General features: G+C 36.8%; 2 protein-coding genes across 4 annotated transcripts in view; one reads left to right on the top strand and one right to left on the bottom strand.

Moving 5' to 3' along the window:
- Positions 1-126: 126 nt before the first annotated feature.
- FAM76B (family with sequence similarity 76 member B) lies at positions 127-17,382 on the bottom strand (the record flags this gene model as incomplete). 2 transcript variants are annotated; one of them, XM_079708590.1, is made up of 10 exons in its annotated part: positions 127-216; positions 5,148-5,249; positions 7,979-8,114; positions 8,758-8,838; positions 9,028-9,075; positions 12,247-12,446; positions 14,263-14,418; positions 15,481-15,535; positions 16,398-16,462; positions 17,296-17,382. In XM_079708590.1, the coding sequence occupies 10 exons, from the start codon at positions 17,380-17,382 to the stop codon at positions 127-129; spliced, it is 1,020 nt and encodes a 339-aa protein (XP_079564716.1). The 2 variants fall into 2 exon arrangements, with proteins under 2 accessions (XP_079564716.1, XP_079564717.1); XM_079708591.1 differs by having other exon boundaries at positions 7,979-8,111.
- A 1,209-nt stretch (positions 17,383-18,591) lies between these two features.
- CEP57 (centrosomal protein 57) overlaps positions 18,592-25,548 on the top strand; it is a gene marked incomplete at its 5' end in the record, with an annotated part of 45,211 nt that continues 38,254 nt past the window's right edge. For both annotated transcript variants that reach the window (XM_079709196.1, XM_079709195.1), the window contains one exon: positions 18,592-18,633. In XM_079709196.1, coding sequence (XP_079565322.1) covers positions 18,592-18,633 — 42 coding nt within the window. The remainder of the gene's footprint in view (positions 18,634-25,548) is intronic.

Below are 25,548 nucleotides of genomic sequence, written 5' to 3'. Positions count from 1 at the left end.
GAATAGGAAACATGCCAATCCATTTGGTGTGCAAAAATATTTTTCCACTACACAGAATTTAAGGGCTTCACAGAATTTTTTTCAAATTTTACATTTTCAGCAGAAACACTAATGAATAACCACTTCTCAAGGGGATGTTAATATGCTTCCACTTTTGTCAAACTTTTTACCCTTTGACAATGCTGCAACCTGTTTGAGTAGTTCTCTGTTTTTGGCCTGTGGAAGACAAAAACATTTATGAGTAAAAATGTTTCAAACATTAAGTTATGATGAAGAATACTATTTCAAATATTTTACTGAAACACTAACAGAATAAATGAAAGAGTTGATATATTTAGGTTCATCTCTTTAATGTTGGATATGTAGAAGGAAAATCCTAGATTCGTTTATCAGCCCCCTTTGTAATGGCAATATTAAAGTAATTGTTGTCCAAAAATATAATTGGTTACACAAAAGGCAACTTAAAGTGAATCCCTTTAAAAGAGGGTCAAAATTTTAAATAGGGGAAAAATATTTTTGTTTTATCTGAAAAACATGAAACAAAAACTATGAATATAAGTACTGTTGTATAATTAGTAAGATCAAATAACAAGTGATAACTTGAGAGGGCTATTTTCAGACAAACTCTACAAAGTCTTTCATTTTGATGTTTACCTATTTATCGAGCAAGCATAAGAGGCCCTTTTTGCAAAAATATTCAGACTTTATCACTTTCCCAAAGGGACTACTCTCTTAACTTAATGATATTCAAAAGAAAACTTTTTGAAGCACCCATCACAACCACCCTTTGTGGTCTTTTTGTTGTTGTTCCTTTAATTGGCATACAGTTATTTGGTATTGGCTGTGATATAATTTGAGCAGTTACACATCATCACTGTTTTCATTTTCATGAAAGGCTGAAATTTCTTTTCAAAGATTCAAGATTTCACTTTGCCATCAATCTGAAGTGAATCTGCAAGTCATTCAAATGTTCCATCCACCACTGGCAAACACACTGTCCTCAAGCCAATGTGCTATGACAGTCACTAGTGTTTAGTGAGGAGGAAGGTATAAATGGGGGCCTTCAGTGAATATTTTCAAATTTTGACTACATCCATCTCCCTGTGTAATCTCTTAACTGTGGCAATGTAGATAATAAAGGACCCTCCATATATACAAATATGTTAATGCACAAATGCTTTTGGAGTTTTTGAGCCGAAACAGGGAGAATGGTGACAACAGTCTGGAATCTGAGCACTGACAAAATTTCAGAAGATATCCTCTGGTTTATGTTTGAAAACCACTTTCCTTCACAGGTCTCAAGATTTTTTATTATCTACACTTTTTTAACCTCAGTGCTTTATCTTCTACTCTAATTTTAGCCTTTGTATGGCACTCTGCCTTTTCAGTATACCATCTTAAAGCAGTTTCATAGAATATAAACTTTTCCCAGGCTTTGTACGTCCACTCCCCAACCCTTCACCAATCAAATTCTCCCTAATTAATACCCATGACCTCCAAAATGCAAATATCTTAGCTATCTTACATTTGCAAGTCAAATCATTTTTTAATGATCGACTGTATGATTAATAGCATTTCTCTATTCCATGATTATTAAATAATTAAGGGCTTCAATTTCAAATTTGGAAAATCATCAAGAATTTAGAAGGATTTTTATTTTCCCTTTAAAAAGAAAGAGTTTGAGAAACTCAGATGACAAATCAGTGAGAATGCCTGGCAGTTAGTGGAAGTCAAGTGCACGCGACCATTATCAATTGGTGTATTACTCAGCTGACCAGTCCTAGTAAACATGGTAGTTATAAGTTGTTTTCTTTTCATTGTTTGCTACATATTATTCAATATATAACTATTATAGACTCACTGGTTAAAAAAAGGAATCTTAAGAAACAGAAATTTTAAAATACAAATTAATGAAGGGCATAAAAAAAAGGAAAATGTCTGCAAACTTGCCTCAAAGAGATCTCTGTCAGATTTGTAAGTTATACAAAAGTGTTTACACTGACACAGCAAAGCATTGAAGAGTTAATTTTCAAACTATCTTTTCTCATTCATCAAGAAAAAAACAAAAAATCAATGAGTTTATAATTTTCATATTCTAAGTATGAAATACAAGAACTCAAACCTTAGGTATTGAAAGAAGTTTTTCCTTTTAATTCTTTAGCAGCTAATTTTCAATCTGCATGTATATATTCAGTCTCCTAATCACGTCACTAGTAAATTTATTTGCTGATAAATTATGTAAGAAAAAAGCCTTTAAGAAAAATAAACAGTAAGTCAGTTGTTAAATGGGGACAAGTCCAAACCTGTCTTATTCTTATTTTGGTACATTTCAAATATATTTTATAGGGGCTTCCCTGGTGGCGCAGTGGTTGAGAGTCCGCCTGCCGATGCAGGGGACACGGGTTCATGCCCCGGTCCAGGAAGATCCCACATGCCACGGAGCGGCTGGGCCCGTGAGCCATGGCCACTGAGCCTGCGCGTCCGGAGCCTGTGCTCCACAACGGGAGAGGCCACAACAGTGAGAGGCCCGTGTACCGCAAAAAAAAAAAAAATCTATCTATCTATATATATATATTTTTTATAGTAATATTTAATATATATGCATTAAAATTTTTATACTAATATTACTTCTTTATTATGCACCATGCAAAAATCAATTATTTAAGAACTCTTAAGCAAGTTAAGCTAAAAATGTTCAGAAATGTGGCCTCAAGAAAAGAATATGTGGATTACGAATCACAGATCCTGCTTTGAATCCTGGCTCTGCCACTTATCTGCTATGTAACTTGGGAGTCTATTTTCTCATATGTAAAACAGCAACTTCACCATCTACCTCAACAAGAGTTGAAAGAACTAATCAAATATACAAAACACTTAGCCTAACACAGTGGCTGGTATATGGTAGGCACTCAAATGTTAATTCCGTTTCCCCTTTTATCAACTTACCTCCTCAATGAAAGTATATTTTTTATTTGGCTTTCTTGATATTTTAGACAATTTGGTTTTTGTTTGGTTGGTTGGGATTTGTTGTGGGGTTTTTGTTTTTTGGGGTTTTTTTTTTTGGTATTTTGGACAATTTTTTTCTTGTGATGCTCAGTGCTTATTTTTCAAGTTTGGTAGTTTCAAATGTTTTGAGAGTTATTAGAACAAGATAAATTTTCTGCTTCAGCATTCAGTTTCTTATGACAAAAAGAAAAACATTTCACTATGTTTATTCACTTAGGTGGAGAACCTTACTAGTACATACATGGTTGCTAAAAGGGAGTGGGGTTAAAAGAGGATACGTAACTGTGACAGAATGTCACCAGTAATATACAAATGATAAAGGGAAGTGGTCTGACAATAAGGATGAAGTAGAAAACCTGAGTAACCTGAGGTGGGAGTCAGTGCAGAACAGCAGAAAAGTATAGTTATATCTGAGTCAGAAGATATAGGTTTCTATGTCACTTCTGACTCTGTGACCACAGTTTCATCTGGACACCACATAACTTAAAGTTACTGTAGGGAGTAAATAAGACAGCCTATGTAAAATTATGCTGAAAATGTACACTTCTATATAATTATTAGTTATTATTAAATTATATGAAACTTCAGCTACCAACCAAGAAGAGGTAGGCTTAAGATACCCATCAGACTAAGATGTCAAAGCGAAGTTCCCTTGTGCTTACAACTACAAAAATGAAACAACGAATTGCTCTTCTGAACAGTGAGAAGTACTAAGTTTTATCGTATTTAAGTACTGCTCACAGGTTTTCTGTCATGTCATTCTGGATTTATTCATGTCTTGGCTAAATCACATTAAACCAGAGATCACCATGCAGAAGATTTTGTTTCCAGTAATCATTCAGCACTAATAACTGAATGAGTAAAATAACATAAAACTACTGCTTGCTGGTGGATGAGAAACAATAATGTATAAGAAGCCTAATATATAAAATGGGCAATCTCTTGGAACAGAGGGCAGATGGGCATTTCCATAAATCATCACTCATTCAAAAATTATTTGAATTCCTACTATGTGTCAGGTTCTACGAAAGTTTCTCTTCAGAATTCTCTGTAATAGTAAGATCAGCATTACGACTAGGCAATCTCTACCTTGAATTTCAACAGGTTCCTAAATCCACTTTACAATCTTACTCAATTTAAGCTATTTTCAAAGTATGAAGAACACAAAACCAAAAGATAGGAAATAGCAAATATCCCTTGGTATTACAATCTTAAAAAAAAAAAAAAAAAAAAAAGCAGGGCAATATTAATTCCTTCCTTCCCAAGCTACACTCTCCCATCAAGAGCCTAAAGTCTGTGTGCTGCCATCTTCTATGCTTTTAAGACTTAATTCTACAAATGTCAGAATGTATAAATCGATAAAACATATGATTAACTTAGTGTAGTCTGATTTCTAAATTTATGAAACCTAGGTGAAAAAAGGCTTAAATAAGGGAATAACCTAAATCTCTGTTTGATGCTCTCCATCTCTGCACTCCAGACCTCAGAAACCACCCTCCTTGTCACTGTGGTGACTCTCGGCATCACCATTCAGTTGTTTTGTATATGGACACCCTACTGAGTATCCTCTGCAGTACTCCGAGGATGGCCTACATCCTTAGAGGCTCCCTGCTGTGGATACAGCAGAACCCTATTTGGCACTTTAAAAATCACAGTACAGAGGTTAAAGTGCACTCTTTGGCCTTGCATCTCTGCATGCAGCATGAATTTCCTCCACTCGAGGTCCCGTAAATTGGTTTTGTAGCCCCACCTCTCCTCCCGTTATCTGGGAGGAAACAGGAAGAACTACACAATGTACTGAGGACCTTACTTTCACCTTAGTTTCATGAATCTGATTTTTAATTTTTGCTTTTCACCTGAGGATCAACTGAACGTACTTCAGTGATATCCTCCTCTGAGAACCCCATTTGAACTTTAGGCAAAAGGTTTCAGAACTAATCTACTGAATCCCCTTATCAAGTGATTTCAGGCAATAACTTTTAATGGGAGCAGGATTAAAAGGTATTTTAAGTCAAAATCAAAGCTGAAAATGCTCTAGATATGCATAAAGTAGGGATACCAATACCAGTCTAAGAGAAAGAATACTATTAACCAAGTTTACCCCTCCTTGCCTAACAGTTTACATAAATAATCTCATTTACCTGGAGTTGTTCCACAGTTTCTTTGTGAGCTTTTTCCATACTGTTCATCTTTGTTCTCAAGTTTGACTCTTGGTACTGAAAGTCTGCCTTAAGTTCAGTTAACTGAAAGATTAAAGAAAAAAAAAATATAGATATATATGTATATACATGTATATATATATATGCATATGCACAAACACAACATTGTTAAATATTTTTCACAATAAACTCACAATTCATTATAAAAGTGGAGAATGTTAACAGCAGTTTACTGAGTTTTGTAACTTATCTCGAATTTCTGTTTTGTGAAATGATGAATTCTATCTAATTTACTACTTTAACACTAATACAATTTTAATGTCAAGATAATATTGAAACATCAGTATAACTTTTGAGAAGTTGTCTTTTTTGTTTCTTTTTAAATGTGGTTTCACTGGACGCAGTTTGGCAACTGGTATGCCAACAGAAAAGCTTAATAGTTAATACCTTGGAAAATGCTTCAGTTAAAACATACTTCACATTATATATAAACAAAGTAAACAGTAAAACTGGTTTCAGGTTAAAATAATCTTTCAATGAAAAAAGAAAAAAGTTTCACACTGGGCAAGTACATAAAGGAACAGTCTTATCAACCAAAAGCTATATTGCTTTTATTTTTAAATTTATGTGCAGAATTCCATATCCAATACTACTTAAGATTTGAGGTAAAAATGGAGAAAAAAGCACAGAAATACAACTAACATGGAATAAGAAAGGAAAGGGGGTTACTTTAAAATTTGGCCTAAATTAGACAACGTAAGAAAAAAGATGGTGATTTGAGGAAGGAAAGACAGCTATATGACAATTTTTTCCATAAATATAAATGTCATACATAAAGATACAAAATCTCATGACTTCATACTAAAAAATAAGTTGGTATTATATAATTTCAACATAAGAACCAGGCAGAAGAAAGCTTCTGGTTAATTTTAATTGGTTTTCATTACGTAAGCTTTAAAGGTTTGCAGGTTCTTTTCTGTAATTACCCGGTAGCCAGTAAACAAGGAAGTACACCAGAAAGAGAGAAAGGAAGTCACAGTGCCCTATATTCTGATTTTCTGAATAAAAGCTCTCACTTTTTGTCCAATTCAAAGAATAACTGAATCCTGCTTTCTACATTACAAAGGAATTCCTGTTCTGAAATGTCAGTTCACATCAGATAAGCTATGATATCTTCATCACTACACTGTGAGTTGCCTCCAGATTATGAATTTCTGGAAGATAAGAATCATGTCTTATTTCACTTTTTTATCCTCATGATCTAGTACATGGCTGGCTCTAGAAGTCACTGAATAAAGTGAAATAAATTCTAGAAAATAATGTGGTTGTCTTACATTTACATTATTTAAAAAAGCTGTAAGTATGTAGCTATTTTAGGCTTACAGTTATTTTCCTCATAGTACTGCTAATTTCCATCCCCATTAGTGTTTAAGAAAAAAGGAACACTAACAAAACAAGAAAACTTTTCACTAACTGCACTAACAGAATAGTGATACTTGAAAAAAAAATCTAAAAAAGCCAAAATTCCACAATTCATTACTACGTAGTTTTGGAATCACTGCTATTTTATAGTAAACTTCCCATTTTATTCAACTTTTATCTAGGTTAGTACAGATAGGCCTGTTTGTGTAACAGAAATGTTTCTAATATTTTGTGTGTAAAACAAATTTCCATTAAAGCTAAGTTAAAATATTCTGTTGTTAAGCTAAAAGAACCATTAAAAAATAAAATACTCGTAACTATCCTTATGTCAATCCTAAATTTCATACATCGAATTTGCTTAAGGTAAGGTACAAATGTATTAAAATAAATTTAAATCCATTAACCATCAAGGCGTGGGAAAATGTTAACATAAAAGTTACATTTTTTACATGAAAGCCAGAAGTAAAAGCCAACTCAGACTCAAGCACTACTATGGAATCTCAGAGATAGCTACATACTACATATTCATAAACACATCTTGTTCATAATTTTAAAAGAACGTTTTTAATGTTTTCCTATTGCAATGATATGTTTGAAATAGGTCAAGCCAGACAGTCTAGGATCATAAGACAAGTACAGAAGTAGGTTCTACCCTCAAAGAAGACCAAACCCCAGTAATAGCAGCTATGAGCACTTATACATGCCAGAAGCTGTAAGTAAACACTTTACATTCTCATTTAATCACAACCATCCTCCCATGAGATGGTGTTAATACTCTCATTTTTAAAATGAGAAAACTGAGGCCCAAACAGGTAAAATTCTGCTCAAGTGCACACAGAAAGTATTAGAACTTTTCACTAAACAGACAACATATTCGATATTCCTCTTTATCTAACTGATAAAGTCCCAATAAGTACACTTACTTCCTATCTTAGATACCTATTGTTAATCATTACCACATAGGAAATTCCCACAGCATTAATTTTCTCCACTTATTTGATCTTGATTGAAATAAATATATAATTGGTATATTAGACTATATTCAGTTACTTTCTTATACCAAAAGAATTGACATAATATTCCATTTACATCTCATTTTCAAATTAAGACATTAGATCTAATTTTAGATTACAGGCTTACTGAAAACTAATGTTCAGAAATTATTAGAATTCTAATCAGCTCTCAATTGATTCTTAGAACTAAAATTCTGAAGTACCACTTTTACATATCGTAATTAGATGGCCTACGTTCCAATTTGGGCTTCTGTGTCTTATAAGAATCATGTACCACAAACATGACCAAGTTATTGAAGAAAGTCTAACAAAATTTGCAATTATCAAGCAAGAGTCAAGATGTAAACCTTATCAGGCTTCAGTGAACCATGTACTTACCTTTTTATCTTTTTCTAAAATGGTCTGGTCTCTCTGTTGTAAGAGACGTTTAAGTGACATCACTTCTTCTTTCAGTTGACTTATAAGGACAAAATTGTCTGTTCCCCCACTATCTGCTGACTGATTTATAGAGCTACTAAAAAGAAAAAAAGTAAAACACAGTTAAATAAAGTAGAAGGAAAATTAGCAGGTGTTCAAATTGCATAAATTAGACAATTCCACAAACATCCTTAAGGCTAATGCAAAAAAATATGTACCTGACAGAAATGGATGCAACTGGCAAATTACCTTACTAATGGCACACATTACATACACCTGCAGAAATATAATTCAGTATTAGCTTTTAGGGGGTCAATACTTCTAGTGTAAAGCAATAGGCAGCCAATTTGTACAGTAACATCAGCAAACTTGTGGCTAATGAACTAAAACAAAGTCACTCTCAAAATACTTTAAATCTAAAAACATTTTCCAAGCAGGTCAATTTCAAATATCACAATTAGTTTTGTGTTTCACTGAAGAATAATTAAGATAATATTCTCTCTTCAGACTTTTTTTCAAAACCCAAATTTATGCCCCAAATAGAACATCGTTCAGTGCCACTTTCTTATTGCTAAAATTAAGTTAAAAATTTTAACTGATTATGTTCACTCTTCTCGGTGACTCAAAGAAGTCAATGTAGAAGATACATGTTCTATTCTTTTACCTAGTAATAATTGGCAATCAGCCATAACTGTTCAACTAAGTTGAATTTTCACAGCACTAAAGGAATTCATTTTTACCTATCTCCATTAGATGGCTTAGATTCCAATTTGGGCTTTTTCTTTGGAGTTTCATTCTGAATTGCTGCAGAGGATTTATGGCTGAAACCAAACATTAATAAAAATAATTAGAGTAAAAAGGGCAGAGGCATCAAATGAAAAGTTATTCTTCTTCCCCTAAAGTTTTACTGAACATCAGTTTTTTTAAAGCCTAAGTAACAAAATTAAAGGAATATCACATCTTAAAAAATACATGTCAAAATACTTCAGAAAATATGTTAACATATTTACCTCTGTTTCCACAGTCCCTGCTCTTGTTCTGGACTCAGATTGCTGATTCTGAAAAATACACAGATGATATCTAATAACATTTATTTAACCCATCAACATTTTAACAGCATTCTTCCCAGTGGAATCAAATTATATATGTTTATATTCTTTTGTTCTGAGAAAGGCATATTCAACTAAGTTTTCAGACTAAGCTAATATATATTGAATAATTCACATTCCAATAAGATAAATTCTAATCAAATGACTACTAGCCATCTTAAGTTGTTTAAGAAAGGTAAGATGATGGGGACTGGAGTTTCTTTTTAATCAGGACTTTCAATAATTCAATTTAATATCATATTAAGGGTTAGGGTATATGAGCATGAAAACCACCACAACAGGGTTCTATAATGACAAAGTCTGAAAATCATTCTTAGGCTACCCTTACTATTTCAGACAGATGTTTTATCTTAAAGTTAAAGCCTTCCTAATAATCCTACGTAGAGATTCCTTTGGAGTAACTCAAGTTGCTCACAATAGTGTGTCAAGTTGAACCAGGAAATATCTGAATTTTTCTTTCTTTCCTAGTTTTCCTAAGACTCTTTTCCAGAGTCTCATCTTTCATTAGGCTGTACTCTGGAGCAGTCATGCTGAAAATACTGGGAAATCTCATAGTAACTACTGATTTTACTTTTACTTATAATTACTACTACAGTACTACTTCTTTTCCACTATGCCGCAATACTAGTAACCACTTTATAACTCACTATGAATTGTCCATACTTTTTTTCTGTACTTTCACATCGGCCAATCCTTCATTAACCTCTAGCTTATTCATTCAACACGTGCAGAGCATCTCCTATGTACTGCACACCACGTAAACTGCTGACCCTTGAACAACATGGGGGTTTGGGGGTGCTGATCCTCTGTGCAGTTGAAAATCTGCACTTAACTTTACAGTCAGCCCTCCATATAGGAGATTCTGCATCCACAGACTCAATCAACCACAGATCATGTAGAACTGTAGTAAATATTTAGTAAAAAATAAAAAAAATCTGAGTATATAAGTGGATCTATGCAGTTCAAACACGTTGTTGTTCAAGGGTCCACTGTATATACAATATAAGAGATGTTAAAAAGACCTGGGCTGTGTGACCTTTTGTAAGTTCTTAAAATCCCTGAGCCTCAGTTACCTCATCTGTCAAATGGATATAAAACATACCTTATAGGGAAAATGAGGATTAAATGAGTTACTTATATAAAGACACTTAGTACAGTGTTAGCATACACAAAATAGAAATATGTACGTATGTTTGTGTGTGTATATAAAATTTACTATTCTTTTAGCTGTAGAAGCTTTTTAACCATGTTCTTAAGAATCAGCTATAAATAACAAGCTGGGGAAACAGCAGCTGTAATTCTCTCAACCTGAGTTATTCTCTACTTGTGGCAATGAACAGCAACCCTACTGAGGAATTCAGTTGCCATTTTGTTTCTTTTACAAATTTCATTAAAAGCATTAGCAAGGTATATAATCACACATGAATTAATAGAACTATCCAGACCTCAAAATGAGAAAAATCACATTAATAATGACTTAACAGAAACAGAATCTCAGCTTTCTGAGGTGGGCTATTTCTTGCATCCATATTAACCTGAGTTTCTTCCTTCCCTCATCACTATATATCACAATATGTAAGCTCTTCATAATCATCCTTATCCAATGAACTTAAGATAGGGCTCCACAAACTGGTTGCCTACTCATCAAATACAAAAGAGTATTTGCATATCTTAAATAATCAAAAGGAAAATAAAAAGTCAATCCATTCTCTTTCCCTTTACTTCTGAAACCTTAATTTCAAAAGATTAAGTTACTGTCACAAAATTTGATCTTTATAAACATAATCTGAGTGTGTCCTTTCACATCATGCTAAAACAAATTTATCTGTAAAGGGCAAGGGAAAGGGACATTTCAGCTGAGTCTTAGGTCTGGCAGTTATCGTCATGGTAGTTATTTCCTCATATTTTTTCCTAAAGCAAGAAGCAAAAACAAGGAAGGTTTACATTCCTTTGTTCCTTGGGATACACTGATATAGAGGCCACAAGATTTCTTCAAAGTAGCCAGATTAGAAGTTATTATGCAGTCTACCACTGTTACATCCAGAAAGCACTACAACACTGTGAGACAAATGGAAAAATTGCTAGAGAAGCAAACAATCTCAGTGCCTCAATATCAATATCTCAGTGCCCCATAATCTAATATGTGCTTGCCTATAATTCAGAATCAAATGTTGTTAATTAGACAGAACTACATTACATTCCACAAATACCTTCATGTGTTCCTAACTGTGGCAGGCATCAGTTTTCTGTAAATGAAACTGTTTAAACTGTCTAGAACTTTAAAAAGGCTCAGAGAAATTTGTGAAAAAAAATAAATTCTCCTGAAAATCAGTGTGTATCATGTCCCCTTCTTCTCCGTTTTAATTTTTTTGTTTATTTTGCATTTTAATATTCTTGATTTGTCCATGAAGACTAAAGCTACACTTTAAAAAAACTTTACACACATAAAAGGTTAAGATACTACTACTATGTAACTTTTCTCCCTAAGGCAATTTAAAAATCAAGTAGTTGTTAATATTTGAAGAGTTCCTGTCTGTTTTTTAAAAAAGCAAAGTACCATTAGTAAAAAAGATTACTTCTCACACTTTGTGAACCTTCAAGGTTTAGAATGCTTCCATCATGGTCACAAATGACAGTGTTACAATCTGTTCTCCAAAAATACAAAATACATTTCCTAGTCACTGGTTTAAATTTGTTTTAACTAAAAAAAGTTAATAGTAACTGAGGTAAATAAAATTTTTACAAGTAAAATCCTAACAATTCTTTGAACAAAAGAAGAATATTGAGGCTTTTGATAACATGAATCAATGAAGCATCAATTAACCCTGATGTACTTGTATTTTGACTTCATTATATGATCATAACTTTATATTGTAATTCTCTAAAAGTCCTATCTTTATATTTATGGTAAACAACTAAATACACTCATTATGTGTAATTCTATACACTGAATAAAGTGGGGAACAGCCCTAGAAGCTGTCATGGTAACACACAAGAAGCTTACCATGTACAATGGAAACCAGACAAGCACATAGCTAGCATTTACAAAAAGTTAAACACCAAAATCTGGCATTAAAATGCCAGTGAGGACTTTGGAAAACACAATTTCAAAGTACTTACTTGTGATGGCTACTGCTGTGACGATGGTGATGGTGATGATGGTGGTGATGATGTTTTGAATGATGCTGGTCTTTCTCAGTAAGAGATGAAGAAGATGAATTTGAGTGTGACGATCCCAGGCTCTTCCTTTGTTCTTTTGTTTTCTGTAAAACTCTCTTGTACGATAAAGTACAGAGCCAGCATAATAACTTCCCATCAACCTTTTAAAAGAAAATACTTATATTAGATTAAATGTACGTGTAACTGGCTGTAAGTGAAACCAGGTAAGATAAACTGCTCAACTGCTGGTGTGCATGTGCGCGCTCTCTCTCTCTCACACATACTCACACACCACACACACACACACACACACACCCCACACACATACACACTGTTGCAAAATGGAAGTAAAAGTAGACTTTTCTGAAACTTGGGGAAATGCTTATTTAGAGGATCATAAAATTAGAAAGGATGATATATGGACTTCCATTAGTTTTGAGGCATTTTTAAATTTGGAGAGGAAAACTTATTTTCTTATTACTAGAAAATAAGCATAACGTGATGATATACTTCAAAGAAACCTTATCTAAGCACTATCATAAATTCTTAAATTACTGTGTAACTACTAAAATGACAAAGTATTTCCCATGAAAGCAAAACTGTTAATTTATAGAAAAAATGAGACTGAATGACATAGAATCGACTCTCATTTGCAGATTTTGTATTGGCAAATTCACCACCTATTAGCAAAAATTTATCTGTCACCCCTAAATCAATTTGTAGCACTTCTGTGATCATTCACCCACATGCACAGAACAGCAAAAAAATTTGTGTAGCTAGACCGCAAATGTTCCCAGATGAGGTTAACAAGGTGACGCTTTACTGCCTTTCTTCAGCTCTCATATTGTAAACAAGTATCCTTTTCACAATCTACCTACTATCACGTTTTTCACATTTGTGCTTTTTATTGGTGATTTCACTGTTAAAATGGTCCCCAAAGGTAGTGCTAAAGTGATGTACAGTGTTCCTAAGCATAAGGCGGCTGTGATGTACTTTATGTGGAAAATACCCGTTAGATAAGATTCATTCAGGCCTAGTTATAGTGCTGTTTGCTATGAGTTCGATTTAATCAATCAACAATATATATTAAGGTGTCTTTAAACAGAAACATACACAAAACAAAACAAGATTAGGTACCGATCTACTGATTACCACGTTGTGACCAGAGGCAGGGACCTATCCTGTACTGTCCGTAGGAGCAACAGTTCTATTCACTAACTCAGTGTTTGCAGCAACTTTATAGAACACAACTCTCACAGACAATGGGAGGCCAGTGTCTGTGTGTCAACAGGGAGGAAAAGAGACTTCTTTCCAAAATTAAGACTAAAACTAAGTTCCTATCCTCTATTTGTTCAAATGAGAAGTGCTGGAGGAACATGTCTTACAACTAGGGTACATATATTGCTGTGGAGGAACATGGCAGAGCCCCTCAAAGAGACAGTCATCCTCCAAATCAACTGAAACTGATAGTCATCAGGAGGCCTGTGTGAATGCTCAGCAGAGAAATGTCACACACATATAGATACCTTTTAAGTCACTGTAGGTAGAGAAAAACAAACAATGGTATAAAATATGAGCCCCAAGTCAAAAGGCACATGACTAACTTTGAATCATGTGTTAAACTGCCATCAGGTATATTTTCACACCAGCAACTTCAAGTAACCAGCAAAAAGGTAAGTAGCTGAAAAGATTTAAAAGCAGTTAGTAATTCTCCCACACAAAATACTGGATAACCAAATAGTACAGAATAGCTATCACTATAGAATGTTTTTTAAAGTATAGTAATCTCAACTGATCAACATGAATCTACATATCATGCCAGCAAGGAGAAAATGCACTGTTCCTGCACTTTCATCTAACCACCTGCTTTCAGGGACCCAAAGAATACATCAAGCTTCAGTAATATATTAAGTATAATAACTTCCAACTTGTTTGTGTTTAATTTCCAGAAGATGTCATAAAATACATTAAACATACCTTTCTTCTTCCTTCCTCCTTCCGATCAAAAGCACATTGTTGTTTGCACTGTTCACAAGTCTGAGGTGGTCCATATTTTTTTTCTGAATTTGTGCAACGCTGACACTTGGTACCAATAAATGCTGCAATTATGTTACAGTATTGACAAGGCTTAGGCTGAAAAACAGATATATATTTTCTTTAATTGAGACATTTTAAAATACTAAAATTTTGCTGCATAAAATATACCCAGTGAACAGGACATATTTTAGGAATTAATTAAGGAAACTAATAGGCAAAAAGTTTTCTGTGAAGTATGTTGCCCTATCATAGTCAAAGACATTTATTATGTTTCTATTCATTTGCTAACATTTATTTCTAGACTCATTAAACTTTTCGTTAAATAGTTAAATAAGATCGTGAGAAATGTACTTATGACCTGCATAGTATATTATATAATACAAAAGCTACATGTAAAGACGTTTCAATAAATGAAAACAAAGGTACACACTGACAGAAAAGTTTCATGTATCCAGTATTTGGGGGAGTGAACTTCTACTAACTTAATATCCTGTTAGCTTAATTACTATATCATTTATTCAAAATACATTTAACAAATTTTTATCATATGTAGGTACAGCTGATGCAAGAAGTAGGTGAGTTTTCAACTAAAAAAAACTGGCACAAGCATATTCCACATAACTATAACAAACATACCTTGATTCTCTTTGATATTCAAAAGACAACTGAAGATTTTAGAATCCCTTAAGGCCAGAAATTTGACTAATCATGACTGTAATATACCAATAATAACTGTAATATACATATAAGAAAAGAACTTATACTAGGATAACTTCTTGACTTTTGTGACTAAATGCCTGAACTGTGCCACTATACAAAAATTGTCAGAGGTTCTGAGGAAGAGGTAAAGTACAGTTATGCAAAGCTTATAAGTAGGTTCTCTACAACCAGGAGTTTGTTTGCTATATTTGACTCTTTAAAGAATAAAATCATAACTTCCCCACTGAAATTCAATATATATAAACATGCACATAATATGACTGTTTTAAAATTTTATCTTCCCATAAGACTCTCTATAGAAAGTTTCTTTCCTGAAATATTTTGGTACTTGAAATATTTAAGAACATAGCAATACATATTTTTTAAAAGGTCCATCTTTGTGAAAACATTAATTGACCAGCAGCAATAAAATGAGATGAAAATATAAGATATACTTACGGTGCCAAATTGCTTCACATTTTGAGCACACTTCTTACAAATCGTGTTAGTTTTGCTGAAAAGGAAATTGTATATAGATGATGAAACTTATGCAGCACGATGCTGAACTAAAGCAAGCAGTCAAAGCGTTCTATTAGTAGAAGTGTACCATGTGCTTTAGTAGTACTTAAAACTTACTCTAACACAGAGTAAGAATTTTTTAAAAATGCAAGTGTAAGGATCTTTTTAGGGCTGTATATTATGCAAATATGCTCCCCTTAATTAAGATAAATGTTTTCATACATTTTTATTGTGTACTTTAAACGGAAACAAATCAAAAAATCCTATTGTTTTCTATCTAGTTCCAAAATCCTCACACTTGCCACTATTTATGCACAGCACCAGTGCCTATCTAACCTTCCACTGGGTGCTCTCCACTATTATGATGCTCACACCTACTTGTGAAGAAATTATTTGTTCTCTTAAGCTCTTGTGCATGCACTGAGGCTCTAACAGGAATCACTCCATTAAGAAATATGTGCTGTTCTTCCACTGGTAACAAGTTACTAGATCTCACCCTTGGAAGGTAGCTGGTAACACTATAGACCTTTCCTCAGGTCCATGTCAGCACTAACGTTCTGCCATTTTTTAATAGTTTAACAGTAACAGTTTATATTTGCACTTTTCGTTAGCAAGGTTGTACATTTTCCATGCAATAATTTATTTTTTATCTCCTCAGGTATAAAGTCTAGCTGTAAAATACCCATTAATTTTTGGTCAGCATTCTCTCTCCTACCATGCAGAAAGGGCTTACAACTTAAAGCTTAGAAACTAAACCATTTTATTTAAAAAAAACTGTAACATAAATATGGGATTACAAGTATTCCTTAAAGACAATACTTCGTCTTTAACAATCAAAAACTGTTCAATATACAAACCTCTCTTGTTGAAATTCTGATCTGCAGTAAGTACATTTTACAATGGGATGCGCAATCCGACATTCCTGTAATAAGACAATATGTTAGTCATTATCTATCTCAAGGCCCCCAAAATTTCACGTTTCTGGTGGAAAATTATTACCCAACCTAGTCAAATGCCTAAAACATCAATAAAATCTGTCCCCCAACGTAGAAAATTGAGTGATTTATCAAATAAGTAGCCAATTACAGCGTAATTCCTTAGAGAAGGCTTAGGTGTCTTTGTCTTTATTAGATGGGGGCGGGGGTACGCAACAGATAAATTTTAAAAAGCTGTCAGGGCCGATTCCAAGGATTGGTTAAATGTGAAACTACTTATTATTTTGCACCGTTGCTCACAGACAGCATCCCGGCTTTAATGGGATGGGAGGAGCTCCAAATCATAGAGCATTCTGTTCCCAAGCCAGACGCTTCGCTTTCCTGGACAGGGAAGAAGGATGCCACCAGCTTTGCGGCTTCAGGTTCCTAGCAAGAAAGTGCAAACACCGTCCTCTGCCTCCCGGTGGAAGGAGAGGACAGACTAGACAGAAAACCGAGATGAAAACATCTCCATCCCGGGGTCTCTGCGGCATAGACAGGTGGCTGCCTCACGCAGCCCCACCCCTGAGACCCCTCAACGTTGCTGGGGCCCGGCCCCATCCTGGGTCGCCTGGAAGAGGGCAGGGTTCCGTCTTCCTCTCAGGGGCTTTCCCAGCTGATGCCCAGGTCCTCGGATAACGGGGTCTCTGAGTGAGGAGGCGAGGGCTCCAAACCCCCAAGGCGCCGGCGAAGAGAGAGGGGCTGCAGTGCAGCGGGCACCCAGCTCCCTCGGGCTATGGCCGAGGAAACCCCGCCCGCCCACCACCCAGCGCCCACGGACCTTGCAAAGCTGCTGGCCCTGGGAGAGCTCCTCGAAGGGATAGCGCTGGGTGCACTTGGTGCAGGCGTACAGGGCCGAGGCCGCCATCCTGCTCCTCAGTCTCCTCCTCCACCGCCGCCCGCTCCGAGGCGGGGCCCTACCGGGAACTCGGGCACCACCACCGTCGCCGCCGCCACCACCGCCGCCGCCGCCCGGGCCGCGGGCTCCTCCTCCTCCCCCTCCCCCGCGCCCACCAGAGCCTTGACGCGAGAGCCTAAGGTACTGCAGACGCAGCCGTCTCCCTCCGCCTCCACTTCCGCCCCAGCCCACCCAGTGACGCCGTCCCAGCAGCTCCCGCTTAGGCCCCGAGAGCGGCGGAGGGAGACGAAGCGGATAGTTCGCTGCGGTTTAGTTGCGCGGCGACGGATCCGCTTCCTCCTCGGCCTCCCTTCCCCACCCCTGATTGGCTGGGGCGGCTACTCCGTCATCGGTCGCTCCGCCCAACCCCTAAGCCCCGCTACGCTGGGAGCTCCCACAAAGCGAGGAAGTCGCTGGCCAATAAAGGCCCGACGCTCTCAGAGCGCGAAAGCCGCTTTAAACTCACCCCGCCCAAACGTCCCGGTCGCAGCTTTTCCTAGCAACCGGTCCCAGGTTTGGGTGGGAGCTTCCGAATCCAATTGGGCAGTTGTTTGCGGAGGTTTACTCTCTGCCCCTACTGTTTTTTCTCCCGTGACTTCTATTGGACCAAATCTTTACGCTCCCTCTCCTTCTATTTGTTATTGGCTGAAAGATAAGTACCTCACGTGGAGGGGCGTCCCCGAGTCAAACATACGCTCTCTCCGGCGATTTACGCAAGGGAAGTCATGGAGTATTTTGAGCTTCGCATTCTCTTTTATTAGTCATCCCATTCAACCGCCAATGGAGACAACACAACCCCTCGCCCATGCTTCCCCTTCGAGAATGCCCGCACCTGTGCAGAACCCCTTCAGGAGCCGCCCGGTAGCCAGCCAGCCCAGTCCCCGCGGCCCTCTACCTTGTGATGAGGGAAGAGGCGGATTTTGCTACCACCGGAAGTCGTCTGGTTTTTTTGATTGGCTAGCCAGGACGTCCGTTAGGACGTGTTGCGCTTTTGGTGTGCACTCCAAGTGTGGGCGGCCCTGTGGGGGTGTGTGGTAGGGGTTTCCAGACCCGGGACGAACACACCACCCCCTGCCATCAGGGGTTCGGCTTAGGGTCGCCCCTGGCGGGCGGCTCTCGAATCTTGAAGAACAGCACGCGAACCCGGACCCTCCCGAGGCTGCAGAGGTCGGCAGGAAGATGGCGGCAGCGTCGTCTGAGACTTCGGCTTCTCAGTTATCGGTAAGAAGCGGTTGACGTTCGAATAGGCCCCGGGTCGGTCCTGGCGCCCCTTTGCTTTTTCTCACTCTTCAGAGCGCTCTCGGCCCAGAGTCTCACTCCATCTTGGGGAGCGGCGGGGGGCGCCTAGATCGCCCCTTGCTACCTCGGCTCCCACTGCTCCTATGTCAAGGTTGCACCCTTCCATTGAGACAGGCTGGGCCCGTTACTCCCCCCCCCCCCTGCCTCTTTCATCTTTCGGCCTAGCCGCCCAGGTTGCCGAACGTTGCCTGGACTCGCAGGGATGACTACTACACCTTGGCCTGCGAGAACAGGGCTCCTGGGTCTCATGGGTGTAACGGCCCCTCTTGGAAACTCTCCGAGACCAGGTGGGCGCTCTAGTCGGCTTAATGGGCAGCTGTTGAATTGTACGCAGTCTCGAGTGCTTCTGCTGATTCCTTTGCCTGCAGTGCCTCCCTCTCCTATCCTCCCAGTAACTTCGACCTGTGCTCATCCTACCTCGAGCGCGCGTGCTTCCCACCTCCCTGTATATTACGGTGACCTCAATGTGTAGTAAATGTCCTTTTAGAAAGGCGACAAGGGGAGCCAATCTTAAATATTGTATTGGCCTCTACAAGAGCCACCAGCCTATTCAGTCACTGGTATTTTGTGGAATTGGAGCGGGACCTGCCGCATTGGGAATAGATGGGCAGTAAATGTGAATGTGAAGCAGCTCAAGTTGGAGCCATTAGCTCTTCATCTAGCAAATGCTGAGTGTCTGGCGTACTTTTAGGCTCTAGGATTACACGGATGAATAGGGGAGAACCCCTGCTCTGAAGGAGCAAAGCACTGAAGAGAAACTACACGTAATTAGATTATTACACAGTACAGTTTGATAAATGCCACCCTGCTAGAATAACCTAGGCAAGAGTGATTAGCAGTGCTTGGGTAGAGAAGGTGGAGCTAGCTGGGTGGTGAAGGAATCGGAAATGCTTGTCCCAGGAACAGAAAAGGAAGGAGAAAAACGCACCACAGGCATTTTGGAATATGTGCCAAGACGAGGTGTTTTCAGAAAACTTGTAAAAAATTTGAATTGAGCAGAGGTAGTGTGGAGGTAGAGTTCGGTTAGATGAATTGTAAAAATAGGTTAAAATATGAAAAAAGAGAGATAGTGAGAGGAGAATATCAGGGTAAGGTTGTCAAAGAAGTTAACGGGGAAAAGGTTAGGGGGACAGTAAAAGCAGTGTCACCTTGGTGAAAACACACCTTCCTCAGTTTCAGGTTTTGGTGACTGTTGTTAAAATTTGTGTTAATGAGGCCAGAAGTGATCTTCAGGGTTTCAGCACAGTGGGGGTAGCAAATTTGTAGAGAGGTCAGGGAAGATTAAGAGGAAGGAAGGAAGGAAACAATTGGAGTTATCCAGGAATTAGATCAGTGAAAGGGAAGATAAAAACGATCTATTAGACTATTAAGAAATGTCATTAAGTAGATGGATGAGATAATATAGGAGTTGTGATTAATTAAATTTAATCGGGAGAAAAAATAATTAAACATAATTGGGAAAGGAGGGCTTTTCACCACTCTCAAAACAGCACTTGGAGACTGAGCAAGGAAAACTCCCATAAATGTTGATTTGAGCTGAACTCTGCCAAGGCTACCTAGCTGAGAGTGGTTACTGGGGTGTGGTCAACCCTTAGTCTTTAAGATACCCTGGACAGAAATCCTATAGAGTGTTTAATAGGTAAGCATATATATATTTTTATATGCTAAGCTCAGCTTTAAGTGGATTCGAAATACTCAGAGCACACTAAGAATACCTAGGACCCTTTACAAATCAAAATATAACTTTCTTAACTTTATCTGCTAAATTAAAATGTCTAATTTGGAAGTCACTATGTCTCAAAACAAAAATGACTAAATTTAACTTATCAGTGTATGAGAAATGGCCCTGCTTAGATACTTTAACTGTCCTGTCAGAAATAAGGCTGGCATTTCCAACAGAATTTTAAAAGCACTCCAGCTTAACAGATAGCTGATCATAAAATAAGGCAACGAAAGAAGACCTTTTAAAACTACAACATGAACTCAGAAGGATACTCATAATGAGATTTCAGGGTTGTGAACATTAACTATTTCTATTGTATTTAACATTGATAAACCCAGCATAGGTATAGTAAATGGAAATGCTTTTAGGAGGCAGGGATTTTTATCAGGTAGATTCACAAATAACAGTCTTTGGGAAGCAGGTGCAATGTAAATCTCAAATGTGAACAACATGGAAGTAGGTGATACTTTTGAATTGTTCTTGTAAGCATTCTTTCTCTGCAACAACAGCAAGAAGAGTAACAACTAGCAGCTAACATTTATTGAAAGATTGCTGTGTATTAACCCACTAGTGGAGAGCCTCAGGAAAATAAGTATGATCAGGCATAATGATAATGAAAGTACAGGCAGCCTAGTGTTGAAACAGAATATCTTTCCTGTTTTTGTTTTAAATTTTCCCCCGGTAACCATGATCAACACTCTTAGGTCACTTTGGATTTAATTAATAAGCTAATCTCCTAATTGGTCTCCCTGGCTTTTTTGCCAGGCCCATTGACAAACCTGCTCTGTATTTCTCTTAAAAGTGATTTATGAGTGTATCTTAGATTTCATAACATTAAATATATAAAGGATTTATTTTTGAGAATAATAAAATGAATACCTTTATGCCCCTTAGTGCATCTTTCTGCTTCTCTTTTACTCTCTTACACACACACACACACATTTTGAGATTATAATAATATATAATAATAGTACAGTACTATCCGGCAGGCATTTTAAATACTTTTTATGTATTAACTCATTTAATCCTCATAATAATCTTATGAGGTTGGCATTAGTATTTCCATTTTTGAATTAGCAAAATGAGGGACAAAGAGGTTAAGTCAAGGTTATACAACTAGTAAATAGCAGAGCCTCTTTTATATTTCTGTATAGTATAGTATCTTGATGGGCTTTGGGGTTTTTAGGGTTTGTTCATTTGTTTGCCAGCTATTGTAAACAGTCCTGTTGTGATCATCTCTATATGTTTCACATGTGCAAATTTTTCTCTAGCGTGGCAGTTCTCAGAGAGTGGTCTGAAGACCTTTGGGGGTCTACAGTGTCCTTCCTTATCCAGCCACTTTGTGGGAGACCAGATTCTTCATGTACATCAACCAAAACAGAGAGAATGCAGAAGCAAATAAAATCCAGCAGGCTTCTTTAAGCCAAGAGTTAAAGAGATTTTCAAAAAATGTAAAACAGTGCCGCTCTTTTCACTAAATTTTTTGGATGATATAGTTATTTTTCATTCAAAAATTATATTTATGATAACATCATGGGTTTAATATTTTTAAATTAGTAAATATCTTTAAATTTTCTCTGTTTTAATTTTTCATGTGATAAATATCAATTGCTATAACCCACATAAGCAGAAGCTTTTTGGGGTCTTCAGTAATTTTTAAGAGTGTAAGGGCGTCCTGAGACCAAAAAGTTTGAGGAGCAGCGATTTTTGAAACGCAGGTTTGGGCTGTGGGTTACAACACAGTAATGGGTTGTAGTGTATGTTTAGAAACTTAGGACTGACTTTTTTTTTTTTTTTTTTTTAGGAGAGAGAGGAAATAGTTCAGTGAAATGCTGGGTCATAGAGTGTGTGCATCTTTGGCTTTATTTGGTAATGCTGAATTGTTTCCCAAAGTGATTGTACCAGTTTACATTCCCATCAACAGTCCCCTTTAATCTATATCCTCTTTAACCGGTGGTGTTGTGTCAATTTTTTTTTTTTTTTTTTTTTTGCTGAGAGATGAGTGTGAAGTGGTGTCCTGTTCTTATTCTTATTTGTGTTCTCTGATCACTGATGAAGATACACTTTTTTTTTTCATAATTTTACTAGTCTTTTGTGGGTTTTGTTCTGGTTCTGTGAAATGCCTCTTAGTACCTTTTGCCTGTTTTCAATTGTTTTTTTTTTTTTTTTTTTTACTGATTTATAGTCATTCTTTATGTATTCTGGATGTTAATCAACTATTAGGAGTCTTCTAATGCTCTTTGGCTCGTCTTTTTATGATATGTTTTGATTAGCAAGAGTTCTTTATTTTAATGTAAAATTTATTCTTTCTTTAATGATTATTGCTTTTTGGCTAAATTCTTCATTATAGCCAAGGCCTTAATGATATTCTTCTATATTTTTCTCTACAGATTTTAAAGTTGGGGCCTATTGTCTTTTATTTGCTTGAAATTAATTTGTGTGCTTATGAGGTAGGGATGTTTTATTTATGATACGCATTTCAGCATTACTTGTTTAAACTCATCCTTTCCCCAGTGGTTTACAATTCCAGCTGTCAGTATATTAATTTCCATATGTGTATGGACGTGTTACTGGGCTCTTTGTTCCACTGTTGTATTTTTCTATACTCATTGTCTTAATGATTTCCTTTTTTTTTTTTTTTTTTGTCTGAGAGGCCAACTATCTTCCTTGTTCCTCAGAAGAAATGGTAGCTATTCTTGGTCCTCTGCTGTTCTTCAGTAGAAATTCTAGAGTCTGGTATTGGAATTTTGATTGAAATTGAATTGAATTTCTAGTTCATTTTGGGAATAACTGATGTCTTTAGGATATTGAGCTGTCTATCTGAACATGTTATTCCAGTTTTGTGGAGTAACATTTATTTGAACATTTTTCAGTGAAGTTTTATAGTTTCAGGTCTTGTATATTTATTAAATTCATTTCTAGTTACTTTATTTTTTATTTGTTTTCATAAGTTGCATTTTCTAACTAGTATATAGAATTATTATTGATTATTGCATATTAATTTTACTCAGCAACTTTCCTAAACTCCAGTTCTAATAATTGAGGGTTCTTGGTATTTTCTGTTGAGACAGTCATAATCAGTGAAGTTTGGATTCTTCCTGTACAGTTTTAACATCTGTTATTTCTTTTCATTATCTTAATATGCAGGCTAGGAAATAACAGCACAACATTGACTAGAAGTTGTCTTGTAGATAATCTTTGCCTTGTTCCTGAATTTAAAAGGGATGTTTTGAATTTTGCACCATTAAATATGTTGCCATTTTTTTGGTAAATTTTCTAATTACCATAAGAAAAAAGTTATTTAATAATGGCTAGATATTAAATTTTATCGACTACTCTTGCATTTGTTGCTCATATGGATTTTCACTTTAATGGGATGGATTGCATCAAAAGATGTTCTAATGTTCACACAGTTTTAGATTCCTGGAATAACCCCGCCTTGGTCATACTGCTTTATCTTTTCTATGTATTTGTATATGGTCTGCTAAATGGTATTTAAATTTTTATGTACCTGATTTTTATTTCTTCCAGCTGTGTTGCACATTACATTTGAAAAGAAGGCAAGTAATAGAACGTTTTTTATCATCCTTCACACTTAACACAATGTCATACACAGAGATGTTTAATAAATATTTGAGGGGACTTCCCTGGTAGTCCAGTGGTAAAGAATCTGCCTTCCAATGCAGGGGACACGGGTTTGATCCCTGGTCAGGGAACTAAGATCCCACATGCTGTGGGGCAGCTGAAGCCACGCGCCACAACTACTGAGCTCACGTGCCTCAAGGAGAGAGCCTGCGTGCCGCAAACTGCGGAGTCCACACACCCTGGAGCCCGTGCACCAAACTAGAGAGACAAAAAGAGAAAACCCGCACGCCACAGGTAGAGAGAAGCCCAGGCACCACAACATAGAGCTAGCATGTCTCAATCAATCAGTCGTCTTTTTAAAATATAAATAAATAAATAAATAATGAATATTTGAGTTATAAGTGTTCCTAAGTAGGATGTTTGACCTAACAGCTAAAGCTACCAGGAAAGAAAGTGGTCAGGTTAAACATTTTGGCTTTAACCCTGAAAGTTTTTCCTAGAATCATCATTTTAGTCGGAAAAATATTTGGAAAGAGGACTGGATTAGGAGCTGGACTTGGGCTCCTTAGTAGCTGTGAAACCTGAAGCAAATAGTTTATGTTTTCTTAGCCTCTTTTTTCACCTACAAAATGGGGACAGTAATATTGGCTGTGCTTGCTTCATAGGGTTCTTGTGATAATTAAAGGAGAATATGAGTGTGCTTAGAGAAAACAGTGTGCTAACAAATCTAAGATACCATGTTCATTGTTCTGAAAATAAATCCAAGTATATTTTCCTGAACTGTAAAGTGGAGATATTTTCTTACTTGCTTACTTGTCAGGAATGTTGTGAAGATCAACCCAGATAATGAAAGTGTAGGTTGTAAAGTGCAAGGTGAGTTTGAGGTTTATGGGTTGTTTTTAGTATTAATATGAGAGAAGATAGCATAAACAGTATGCTTAAAGGATCCTTTGCCCTTCCATAGTTCTCAGGTACCATGATTGGATGCATATGGCATTGAAGACAGAAAATAATTCTCTTGAAATCTTCCATAATTCCAGATGACTTGTTATTTTTAGAAAGGGCTGTTTGCAAGGTTAGCTCTTCATTGGCATCTGTGAACTTGAGTGGTAAACAGTTTCCTACACAGATCTAGAACTTTAACCTAAATCAGGAAAGAGTGGCTTATTGTGCTTAAACTGTTTATGCACACAATGTTGAACACCTGTTTTCCTTCTGGGAGTCAGGAATATAACCAGCCTCAAATAAAAACCTTGGCCACTGAGTCTAAAGAGCTTCCTTAGTAGGTGCCACTTGACACAGCTGTCTCTATTAGTTGCTCGAGGAATTAAGCACATCCTGTATGACTCTACCTGGAGAGGAATTTTCAAAGCTTGTGCCTGATCTCTTGTAGCTTCTCCCTTTTCTGATTTTGCTTTGTATCCTTTTGTTGTAAGAAATCATAGCCGTAAGTATAACTCTGTATTGAGTTTTGTCAGTTCTTCAAGCAAATCATTGAACCCAGGGCTGGTCTTGGGGACCCCTGACTC

Source organism: Hyperoodon ampullatus (assembly GCF_949752795.1).
Source record: "Hyperoodon ampullatus genome assembly, chromosome: 7".
NCBI lineage: Eukaryota > Metazoa > Chordata > Mammalia > Artiodactyla > Ziphiidae > Hyperoodon > Hyperoodon ampullatus.
Note: the sequence above shows the minus strand (reverse complement) of the source record. Positions and strands in the feature narration are given on the sequence as shown.